The sequence below is a fragment of the Lytechinus pictus genome, chromosome 17 (genome assembly GCF_037042905.1).
Source record: "Lytechinus pictus isolate F3 Inbred chromosome 17, Lp3.0, whole genome shotgun sequence".
NCBI lineage: Eukaryota > Metazoa > Echinodermata > Echinoidea > Temnopleuroida > Toxopneustidae > Lytechinus > Lytechinus pictus.
Window position 1 is genome coordinate 19,046,703 of NC_087261.1, and position 12,904 is coordinate 19,059,606.

General features: G+C 35.4%; 1 protein-coding gene across 2 annotated transcripts in view; it reads left to right on the plus strand.

Annotated features, from left to right (window-relative positions):
* LOC129280625 (transmembrane 9 superfamily member 4-like) overlaps positions 1-11,869 on the plus strand; it is a 48,653-nt gene extending 36,784 nt beyond the window's left edge. Inside the window, exons 15-18 of one of the 2 annotated variants that reach the window (XM_064112385.1) lie at positions 595-658; positions 2,836-2,955; positions 3,524-3,613; positions 4,672-10,591. In XM_064112385.1, coding sequence (XP_063968455.1) covers positions 595-658; positions 2,836-2,955; positions 3,524-3,613; positions 4,672-4,821 — 424 coding nt within the window. In that variant the 3' untranslated portion in view covers positions 4,822-10,591. Of the gene's footprint in view, positions 1-594; positions 1,407-1,757; positions 2,310-2,835; positions 2,956-3,523; positions 3,614-4,671; positions 10,592-10,869 lie in introns of those variants that run through there. The other variant, XR_010296301.1, reaches the window with a different exon arrangement.
* Positions 11,870-12,904: the final 1,035 nt, after the last annotated feature.

Consider the following 12,904-nt stretch of genomic DNA (forward strand, 5'->3'; position numbering starts at 1 on the left):
GACGACGACGATGATGGTGATGATGATAGTGGCGGTGATGGTGATGATGATGGGGGTGATGGTGATGATGACGATGGTGGTGATGATGATGACAATGGTGATGATGGTGATGAAGATGACGATGATTATGATGATGTTGATGATGATGATGATGAAGATGATGGTGGTAGTGATGGGAGGATGATCATAATGATGATGATGATTAAAACTAAGTAGTACCAAAGGTCAAAGGAAAGATGACTAGTGAGGATATGAAATTTATTTTGTACCTACGCACAATTAGATGATGATGACGATGATGGTGATGATGATGAAAATGCCGATGATGGTGATGAAGAGGATGATGATGGTGATGGTAATAGTCTTATAAAATATATTTTGAGGAAAAATCGCTAACTTTATCTAATAAAACACATTATTTTCTATTCTTTACATCATAACCCTTTTAGAACACACACATCCATATAATGAAGTAATGAATTGGAATAGTGACGTACATTTTTTTTTTTGGGGGGGGGGATTCACCAAAACTAAATGTAGGCTTTTTGTTTTGTCTTTTTGTTTGTATATAATATGTGTTTGTTCCATTTTCAGCACATTGATGGCAGGAATCCTACCATTTGGTGCAGTTTTCATTGAACTCTTCTTTATTCTAACTGTAAGTTCAATTTGAATTTCTCCTTCATTTGGGGAGTTGCAAGAAACTTGCAATCAATTGCAAGTCAAATTTTGATCTCAATATTACAAGTAGGTCTCGATATTAAATCTGGCAATTAATTATAAATTTGCACTTGATTGCTGGTGTGCTTCTTGTAACAAAAAATAAAAATAAATAAATAAAAATAAGATTTGATTTTCATGACCTGTAGTTACTTTAATTACAATCGATTTATCAATTGTAAATTAGCAACAGAAATTGTAATTGATTGCATATATTTCTTGCAACACCCCCTTTGAAGTTACATTTAAATTTTGGAAATGAGGTCAAAGGTCACAGAGGCAGTTTTGTACTACTTAACAGTATCTTGTGCTTGTGAGATGGGTTTAGGTAGCAATTTTAAATTTGGATTATGAATGCATAATGAGATTGACAAGATTGATGGGGGGGAGGGGTTGTAACAGAAGAAGATATGCATATTTAAAATTGATTATAACTTTTACATCGTTCGCCATAGACTTGCATTAACACATGATTGAACAATTGATTGTATTTTTGTCTCGCCTGCATAGCAGAGCGAGACTATAGGCGCCGCTTTTCCGACGGCGGCGGCGGCGTCAACATCAAATCTTAACCTAAGGTTAAGTTTTTGAAATGACATCATAACTGAGAAAGTATATGGACTTAGTTCATGAAACTTAAAGATAAGGTCAATCAAGTATTACTGAACATCCTGCCTGAGTTTCAGGTCACATGATCAAGGTCAAAGGTCATTTAGGGTCAATGAACTTAGACCATGTTGGGATAATTATTTTCAAAATCTTAACCGAAGGTTAAGTTTTTGAAATGACATCATAACTTAGAAAGTATATGGACCTAGTTCATGAAACTTGGGCATAAGGTTAATCAAGTATGAGTGAACATCCTGCCTGAGTTTCAGGTCACGTGACCAAGGTCAAAGGTCATTTAGGGTCAATGAACTTTGGCCAAGTTGGGGGTATTTGTTGAATTACCCTCATAACTTTAAAAATTTATGGATCTTGTTCATGAAACTTATTAGGTTAATCAAGTACCATTGAATATCCTGTGCGAGTTTCAGGTCACATGACCGTGGTCAATGGTCATTTAAGGTCAATGAACTTTGGCCGTGTTGGGGGTATTTGTTAAATTACCATCCTAACTCTGAAAGTTTATGGATCTAGTTCATAAAACTTGGACATAAGAGTAATCAAGTATCACTAAACATCCTGTACGAGTTTCAGGTCACATGACCATGGTCAAAGGTCATTAAAGGTCAATGAACTTTGGCCGTGTTGGGGGTATTTGTTAAATTACCATCCTAACTCTGAAAGTTTATGGATCTAGTTCATAAAACTTGGGATATAAGAGTAATCAAGTATCACTGAACATCCCCTGTGAGTTTCAGGTCACAAAACCAAGGTCAAAGGTCAGTTAAGGTCAATAAACTTAGGTCATGTTGGGGTGTTTGTTGAATTGCCATCATAACTTTGAAAGTTTATGGATAGAGTGAATGAAATGTGGACTTGGGTGTAGTTGACAAGTCTTAAGTCACCGTTCAAATGTCATTTATGGTCAATGAACGTGGTATTATACATGTATGAATGGTGTTTTTGTGAATGATTATTTTATAGTAGTTTTCAATGTTAGCACTGCTGCTATATTAAATTGCGTAATGCAGGCGAGACTGCCAGAGGCGTTCCCCTTGTTTGTGCTATAGGCCCCTGATCAGATTTTTCGGCTATATGAGGTCAAAGGTCATACCTGTCAATATCACTGTGTTTAATTGTAGCCTGTCAATCCAATATTTGAATATATCGGAATTAAACTTGGTTCATGAATGCACATGGGAGTGAAGGTCTGATTAGATTATTTAAGATTTTAGAAATTTCAGAAACTATATTCACACCATATTTCATTGTGCATAGATTTGCTTGTATTTGATTGATTAATGTATTTGATCATGTTTCTGCAATGTACACTAATAGTTTATAATCAATAAACATTGAAGTGGAGGGGGGGGGGGAGATCTGGCAAGGATGGATGCATGATTTTCAGTTGTTCAGAGTCATCAATCTGTATGGTAGTGTTGTATATGTAATGATAGTTGAATTATAGTGAATTGTATTAATTGTGTGTTTTATTTTCTTGTTTTACAGGCAATCTGGGAAAACCAGTTCTACTATCTGTTTGGGTTCCTGTTCTTGGTATTTCTCATTCTCATCGTATCATGTGGACAGATCGCCATCGTCATGGTCTATTTCCAGTTATGTGGGGAGGTTAGTCTCCATTTATTGAAGAGAATTTTTGTCATTGTTGAAACCCATTAAACAAGCAACTTGCAGGCTGAATCTGTTCAATTTACAAACAAAATATGAATATAAACAAAGACTGGTAGACTATAATGCATATATAAAAGAAACATCTTGAGTAAGAATAATGTATAGTTGTTTTGATGAAAGATATTGCGAAACAAGTGATACTTATTTGTTAGATTTGTTGGATTTTTTTTAAGCAAATCTCTTTTTAAAGCAGCTATGAACCAGTAGCCTTTATACATGTAGCACCACCTCAAATCCTCCACTACTCAAATTTGGCCAGGTTTATTACCCATAATTCAATATTCTGAGCTGTGTAGTCTAATGATACAGTCCTGCTTAAATAATAGCACACTTAACTCAACATATTTATGCTAAACTAATTATGTTACCAAGTACACTTAACAGGTTCTTTTCCTCTCAAAACGTACATGTATTAGTTGATCCGAACAAATAAAATTATAGGCTAAATGTGTTCTCTGTATGTTTTATACTTTATTGTTATTTTTGTTTGTATGTGTTTTCTTAGGACTACCACTGGTGGTGGAGATCGTTCATTGTGTCCGGTGGATCAGCATTCTATGTATTTATATATTCAGTCTTCTACTTCATTACCAAGGTGAGTACATTTGGTGAATTTGACGTTTACTGGTGCATAACAATTATAATCTTGTACAAAAGAAATTAAATTTACGAATTTCATCACACATATAAATCAGTTTCGTGCCAACAGAGAAAATTTTAACTCAAGCCAAGTTATACAATGTTTTAAACTGTAAATTATAGAGTACTGAAGTATGACGTCATCAATTTTCACTTCTAGCATGTCAGCATTTTTTATACCATATTTCGGTAGAGTATGATAAAACCCCTCACAAGCCAAATTTGGTTTGAATTGGTCAATGGGGGCCTTAGATATGACCTCATGAATACATAATAAGCCTCATTGAAGTCAATGTATTATTGGCCTGGTTCTAAATGTTAGGAACCATCGCTTCGGTACTCTATATCTAATGAAGAATTGAACAGCAATGACCAGCAATTTACATCAAACATACCATAAAATGAATATATAAAGCATATTAGCCCTTTCCATGCGTACTTCGCACGTATGCACACTTGGTGCCGTGCGAACTTCGCATTTCACGCTCAAGCAAACAATGCATTGTTTTCCTCCCTGAAAATAATTCAGTACAGAGGGGTTCGTGGCCCAGCGCACAAAGAGTTAAAGGAAATTAGTATTGTACCTTCAGGCAATCGCCAATCTTGAAATCACTGTTGAAATTGTTGATGATTCATACAGTGCCCTTTTCAATCGATTGAACTCTTTGTATAAAGTCATCAACATTTGTCTGTATTCCTGTGATAATAAATAGGCCTAACAAACTTGGATTCAAACTCCCATGATATCACCATATATTCGAGTAAAACTGTAGAATAAAAAAACAAAGACTGACGGTCCAAAAACCAATAAATGTCAATGTGTTAAGTAATTATACAATCCAGAATGATTAACAAAAAGTCAAACATGAAAATATATCAATTACAACTAATATAGCACTCATAACGTTGATAGAGAATGATAATTAGACCTATGAGGAAAGAAGTTAGTTTTCATGTTGCAAGGGAGATGAAAATTGTCTCTAATTAAATGTTATTTCTTTCAATTCATTTCAGCTGGAAATCACCCAGTTTGTACCCGCCCTCCTGTACTTTGGTTACACTTTCATGATGGTCCTAACATTCTGGATCCTGACCGGAACGATAGGATTCTACGCAGCTTATTATTTTGTATCCAAGATATACAGTGCAGTTAAGATAGACTGAGCCCCTCCCCCCCTCCCCTCCGAGTCCCTCACCGCACCCCTCAACCTTCCCTACCCATGTCAAATGGCATGTGGTTGTATATAGTTGATAAGTACATGTAAGTACATATAGAAGTAAATAAGGAATTGCGCAGAGCTGACATCATGTTATCACAACTAGTGTGACTATGATAGCAGTTCAAGTGCTCAATTTGTCAGCTCACTGGAATATTGCCACTCTGAGACCTGCCTAAGACACCGTTCTCACTAACGTCCTAAAACTAGTTTAAAGCGTAATGAGAACGGTCAAAGCGGTCTTGGAAGCGATCTTCCAAACCAGTTTGGAAAACCACCTCGTGATGTAGTTTTCAAGATCGCTTTGCCTCGTTGAACTGGTTTTACCGTAAGTGAGGACACAACCGTTCTTCTGGAAGCGATCTTCGCACATTTTGATGGTGCGCTACTCCACGTACTTTGTGCAGTATGCCTACGTTGTGGTTCCAAATTTTGCGCGAAACATGTTGCCCCACCGAGAGCATTCCCATAGCAACAAGACAACTTTACGTGAAGGCTGATCAAATGGGAACGCTAGCAATGCGATCTTCCAAACTGGTTTCCTGAACCGATTTCCAGTAAGCTAGTTTTAGAAGTATAATGAGAACGGTGTCTAATACTATTTTTTTCAACAAATCGTATTTTTCATTAAACCATTGGAAGCTGAACCCGTATATATGTGGGCTGGAGTCTATAGAAAGCATGCATTATAGCAAAATTGTTCAGCCTCCATAGGGATAAATATGAAAGTTCAAATAAGTAAAATGATCTTATTTGAATTTCAGATTAACACTCTGAATCCTCATGTAAAATAAAAATCCTGCTTTGCTGCAAATCTTGGGGTTGGAGTAAAGGCCAAATCGTAGCCAAAGGAAAAATAACCATGACATTGTGAATTACAATTAGGAGTTGAATTTGCTTTCATAACGGCAGGGAGGCTCTCTCTCTCTCTCTATGGTGTCATCTCAAATTTTGTAATCAAACCAAATTTGGTATTGCACAGGTTGGAATGTTCATATCAAATGCTATTTCAGGTTTCTCCAAAAGTGGATCACGAACAGATCTTTTAGTGTGCGCTGGGCTTTAAGTGTCATGTCTGCCACATTGTTTTTTATTGAGATTTTCGAATAGAGGAAGGATGGTGTTGAAGCAAGATGAGAAATGTTTATTTATCCCCCCCCCCCCCGAATGTGTGTATCACAAATCATAGACCTAATAGTATTATCATCATTTATTCTATATTCTAGATCAGTAGAGTGTATGCTCTCAGACAATAGGTACAATGTCATGCTGTTACAACGAAACCACTAACACAGCATAGTTGCATTATAATAGGCCATATAACATGTCGCTTGACCAAATTGTAATCCTTAATTTGTTTCAATGACTCTTGCAAAGAAGGCAACATCTTGTAGTTATATTTATTATCATATACAACGAGAAAAGGTTATTTATTCAAACTTTACCAATCCATTATCTCTGTATTTACCCAATGTGAAAACAGAATTTAGTGCATTGTGATGAAGACAAGGTGTCAATATTTTAGTGAGCTGACATTACAACTATTTATGTTTAAATCTTAAAGATACTTTCTTGTTTTTTTTTAAAAGAGTATTATTATGTTTGGAGACTTTGATGTATATTTATCTTATCTGTCTTCTTACCTTTATGATTTAGTATATGTACAGTATGTGTCCTGCAAAAGAACTGTTTTTCAATGTATTTTTGGAAGATCATACGTCTACAAAGGTTTAACATTTTGGTCAATCCATTAAAAGCATGTGATGTAAATCTAGTAAGTAACAGTGTCTAACTAATCACATTTTTTGCTTAACTAATTTCTGGTTTCTCTGAGACATTCCCTACACACAGGAAAAAGAGGGTTAATTCACTGCTTTTAAACCTATAATAATATCCCAGTTTATATTATAGTTTGTAGTCATGTAGAAGCAATCCTTGGATCTGTTAGGGAAAGAAATCTATTAGAGCCATAAACAAGATTGCAAGAAAGTTTATAAATGCTTAACATCATGGGATACCTCGTTTCAAAACCAAACTTTTCAGGAGTTAAAATCTTGTAGATGCACCCTTGATTATAATTTTCCCCTCCTGTTTTCGGCATAGTTACATGCATATATATTTGCAAACTTCGAACAATGAATTCATTTGAAAATTTTAAGCAGTGGTTATCACAGGTTGATAGTGGCAATATTTCACAATGTGAATAAGCAAGGATTTTGTGATTGGCCATTGCTTTTTATGACTGGTTGCAATCATTTGTGGTATGAACCATATATAAATAACACTGTTCTTGTATAGTGCACATCGCATTAGGATAAAATGTCCCTATGCGCTTCCAAAGGAGTTGGATATTATTAACCTGGATTTAGCCCCGACACCTTTTATAGCACATAAGCATTTCAAGAAATAAATTCCTGCCAGGTTGATTACAGCCCACTGAGGATCAATTTCTTGCTGAAAATAAAATCATGCCATGGCTAGGATTTGAACCCCTGTCCTTCTGTTTCAAAGTCAGACGACTGATCCACTGCGCCATAATCCTCCACAAAGCATGATATCTTGAAAAGTGAAAAATAAATTAAATTCATCATTTAATTGTGGCTCATAAGGGTTTATCGTATGTCAAAAACTTCAGACCAAAGAAAACATCACTTCAAGATAAACCCATTTTATACAAACAAGTAATTATGCATACGAAACAAAATACCTTTGGAGGGAGGATCTTGAAAAGCACATGAATGGCTTGTTGGAAATGATACGCGCATAAAAGGAATATACAAAACAAATGAAGATACCGGTACATTGAAATGGAAATTGGAGTACAGTAAAGAAAATATACAAAATATATAAACGAGAATTAATATTAAAATATGCTTTCATAATTAATGTATGAATCAAAGGCCATTGTTTGTGTGTTCTTCAATTTTATCATGCTTACATGTATGTGCAATCAGATTGAGTATCAAGATTGCTATGGGCAGGTGTGGGTGGAATTCTGTTGTACACAAGAATTGATGTTTGATTATTCTTTGATTAACATAGTGAATACAAATTTTAAATTTGCATTATCATTAACAAACACCTGTATGATGTAGTAGAAGGAGTGTAGTTTATGCATGTGTTTATTTTCTTCTCTTTGTCTTACAGTCTATAGATATTTCTATGTTTTGGAACAGATGTTTTTGAAGTGGAAAACATGACCAAATAATGCTATTGTGTGTCAAATTTTTATACAAGAAAACAAAATGTATGATATGAATATTTATGTAGTGCTCTAGATGTAAAATTTAACTATTTTTTTTTTGTACAAAACTTATTGCAAATGAAGAAAATCAGTAATGTTCTACACTGCACGGGGATTGTATCAGTGATCGCCATGCTTTTTCTGGGTCCATGATTTTGAAGAACTGTCGTAATCCTAGGTATACTCACCAGGGAGTGGGGAATGTTCTGTTCTCCAATGCATGGGTAGTATTGAAGGCTTTGTCACATTTTTATCTAAGCCCATGATATGAGGAGCAATCAGAATTCTCGGAATACACCAGGGGGAGAGGTAACGATCATCATGTTCTCCATTGCAAGGGAGTATAAGATCCATCGTCATGCTTGTGATGAGAATATACCCAGGGAGTGGGGAATGTTCTGTTCTCCACTGCATGGGTAGTATTGAAGGCATTTTTATCTAAGCCCATGATATGAGGAACAATCAGAATTCTCGGAATACACCAGGGGGAGAGGTAAAGGTCATCGTGTTCTCCATTGCAAGGGAGTATTAGATCCATCGTCATGCTTGTTGTGATAAGAATATAACCCAGGGAGTGGAGAATGTCATGTTCTCCACTGCAGACGGATGGGGGTGTCATGCTTTTTTTCTGAGCCCATGGCTTGAAGAACATTTGTAATCCTTACACGTAGCATACACCCCCAGGGAGTGGGGAATGTTATGTTCTCCATTGCAAGGGAATTCAATTTGTATGAACCAAGTGTTACCATTTCAGGCAATCCCTATAGAGTTTCAATTGAATTTATGTTTGAGTTATAATGATATTTACTAGCACATGCTGGCAGTGTATCTATGAACTGGCTCATTAGCAGGGTAATGATATCAGCAGTTATAAACATTGTATTCAGTGCTATGTGATTTTAAAAAAATTAAAAATTATTACTGGGAGACAAACTACATGTAGCTCAACAGAAATTTGCTTTAATAGGCACATGTCATAGTCATGTCTTTAATGGAGGAATCTCCCAAGGGTGTTTTCATTTGTCGATCTCTATACTCTATCATAGATGGACAAGACAACAAAGCCCCATCTTACAAAGTTACGATTGATCCAATCAACTGTAACTATGGAAATCCATTAGTGTCATAATTTTTTTCTACAGGAAATTTGCAAAATGTGCTTTGCAAACGAAGGAGAACACACCAAATTGTCAAGAAATCAATGAATTTATGTAATATACATTCATATCTAGAATTTTTTTAAACATGCATTTTATATGTTGACTTTGCTGGCTTTCCATAGTTGCGATTGATTGGATCAATTGCGATTGATTGGATCAATTGCAACTCTTTGTCAAACGGGGCCCAGGGATGCAGGAAAGCTGTACAATGATAGTGGTTTTCCTGCGAAAAGACTTCACTGCATCTTTCCTGCAACCCTGTTTGTTTGTCTATGATGAAACGTGATGAAGAGCAATGGAAAGACGTTTGCCAACTTCTGTGGCAATTACACGTCTCTGACGTACATGTAATTGTAAGGGGCCATTAACCTTCTTTTTTTTGCACTTGTTGTTTCAAAAATATAATTAACCCTGAATAGTAGCTTTTCTTTGCATAGCACATTGCAGTTTGACCTTTTTTTTAATATCGATCTAGTTCATATACATGTACTTTCCAATGAAAGTGTGCTGGAGGTCAGATACTCTCATCGATAACATTATTTGAGAACTCAGTTGCATTTAAATTAGTTCTGAAACTCAAAATGTCTTCTTCCTTGTTAAGTGGGTATTCGGCTCTTAAGCATGACTTTATACAAATTGGAATGTGCTTTGCAGCTGTGTATTTCAAATTCATGATTGTGGGACCTCAGTTGGATTCTTATACATACATCGAAGGATATGATTTATTTGTGTAAAGTTTGATTAAACATACATCAGTAACATGTATTGTTAATGATGCTGAATATTGCTCCCCTTTGTCGCGTTCCATCACGCACGTCTGCACATTATGTATCAACAACTTGTAATATCCTTGTTTTGTTCATTTTGGCTGCTTGCAATCTCTGACAAAACTTTTTTTTCCTTTATTTTGTTTTAATTTAATTTTGTTATTTTATTTCAAACTTAGGCTTGTCCTGCTTTATTTGTTGAAAACAAGACGATGCATGGACTTTATATACTCAATCTATATAGATGATTATTATATTCATTCATAATGCAGTATTGTGTCATTCTAATTTCATGATTATACAGAGGATATACAATCGGAAGTGCTATCCGAAAACATAATTTTGTAGTCGGCTTAGCAAGTTCCCTTATATCTTTCAGTGATCTCAGTTTCTTTGAGATGGGATGGTGGGCTGTGTTTTTCAGTTGTAAGTCCACTGAATGGATATGTAAAAATGATGATAAAATTTTTCAAGATGTATATTGGTACTTCAAATGTACATGTATTTGCTGAATCACTTGTAGCATTAAAATGTATGAGCCTTGAATTCAGTGGTGTGTGTATTTTTTTTTGGTCAAACTGTAGAGGTGATGTGACTCGGTGGATAAGTCTCCGGAATTAGCCAGTTCGGAGTTCCATTCTGCGCTTGATCAGAAGAAGGTCATTTGGACGAAAAGTGACATGGTGGTTTAATATCTAATGAGATAAGCACCAACTTTGATGTCTTGATTATTATTCATATATTCTTTTTAATTTTGTTTTTCACTAGATCCACAAAAAACTACAACAATGCGTCCTCTTGCGGCTGGTACATGTATTTCACAGTTGGCAAAATATACACAACAAAAAAAGTAAGTCCCCCCTTAAACAAACATGAATAATTTCCGAACCAATGCGAGTTTTTAATATATTTTTACATGAGCGTGTAGGTAATTTTATAAGCTATCTGAGTAAATGTTGCGGACGTATTTTACGTCATGCTTCAGTGAGCACCGTCAGACGGCAAAAATGTCACTTTTCAAAAGTCACAAGCCAAATATCATTACTTTGATTCCATTTTATTGGAACTAATTCCACATTCTCATCATGAAAATTAGTCAGAAGACTTGTAAAAGGTACTTTCTAAAAGACGATACAACTTTTTTGGCTAAATTTCACGGTTGAATAAACACAAGTCCAAATTTGCTATAATTGGATGTTTTACACATTTCTATCAATAAAAATGATAGAATACGATGACAGTTATTTTTGGGAAGAGCATCTTCAACAATTTTCATCGTTTCACGGTTCAATGAACATTTATTGAAAACAAAAAATACGATTTTCAAATATCATAGGCATGTATTGTTTCATTTTGGTAACTGAAAATGATCTTTTCACAACTTTTTCGTTATGTTCATGACCAATTAACATGCTTCAATGATTCACAGGCGTTTAATTAACATTCACGCTTGAATGAACATGTGGAATGTGATTAGCTCTATTTTACGTTATTGGAAAAAATGCAATTTGTAACTATGGATATCTGTCACAAACCTCCTTGCATAGTTCATTTGATTTGATTTTTATGAAAATCCCGATGTTTAATGCATCAGTGAGCACACAATATTCGAAAATTATGCAAATAAGAAGAAAGTTCAAGGCCTTGGCCCCACTCTGTGCCGTATCGAATGGTTATTTTGGTGTGCGCGCCTTTTGGATAGTGTTACTCTGAAGCCATTTGCGAAGTTTCATGAAATAATTGTTGGCAGAAGTAACAAAAACCGTATATGAAACAAGCCCTCATTTCACATTTGTTAAAATTTTGACTTCCTCTCTCATAGACATTGTGTACATTATGGGTGCATATGTTTATGAATAAGTAACCCCTTATTCAATATGGTGGAACTTTTTTTCAAGGCTGTCTTTCGCAATGTCATTTGGCAGTAATGTTTATCAACCTATGGGCAGAATTCTGTGCAAAAATGAAATCGATTTGTTTATTTATGGATGAGTGAGCACGCATCAAAGTGGGAAAAGGGGTATTTTCAATGTCACAGACTCATTTTAAAGGGTAATAAAGTGAATATTGGGGGAAAATTCAGTTTCAAATGTGACTTTAATTGCTGTTGTTTTTATCATCCATCATTTCTATCACCAAAATTTTCCAAACTTTTAAAATTTTCATGGTTGAGCGAGCACATTCGAAAAATTAGGAATGTATACTCTTTATACTGCATAAATGTATTTTTTCCTAACAATTTCTCAGGATCAGTTTAATTTATGGCCAATCGGTGGTGGATCCAGAATTTTAAATGGGAGAGGGGCCTATAATCGGGGGAACCACCAACATTTTCAAATTTTAACATGATCTAACAAGTTGTAGAGGATACTACCATAAACCCCTATGATGATACGTCACAATACCGGGGCCGCGGAACGGTTTTCAAGGTGGGGGGGGGGGGACTGACCATGCAAAAAATCACAATCGTATTGTAATTTTTACATTTTTGTCTATGCTTTTGGAAAAAAAAGTGGTGGGCTGAACCCCCCCCCCCCCCCCGCTTCCGCGGCCCCTGCAATACATTGTGCTCACTCAACCATAAACATACGATATCAAAATTGTGTGTGGAGTGACACCATAAAATTCACCTAATAACAACTTTTGCCCAACTTTGTATTTGCACAATCTGAAAAAAACGACTCTTGTGACTTTCAAAAATGGTCATTTTTAATTCAATCTTTATTTACTCACGCATGACCCAACCGATCAATCTCATTTTCCCCCAGGAGTTGCTTAATGAGTGTAGAAAACCACCTACGAAATATCATATCTCAAAATAATTCCGTTCAAAAGTTACAGCAATTTGATTTAGGGGGG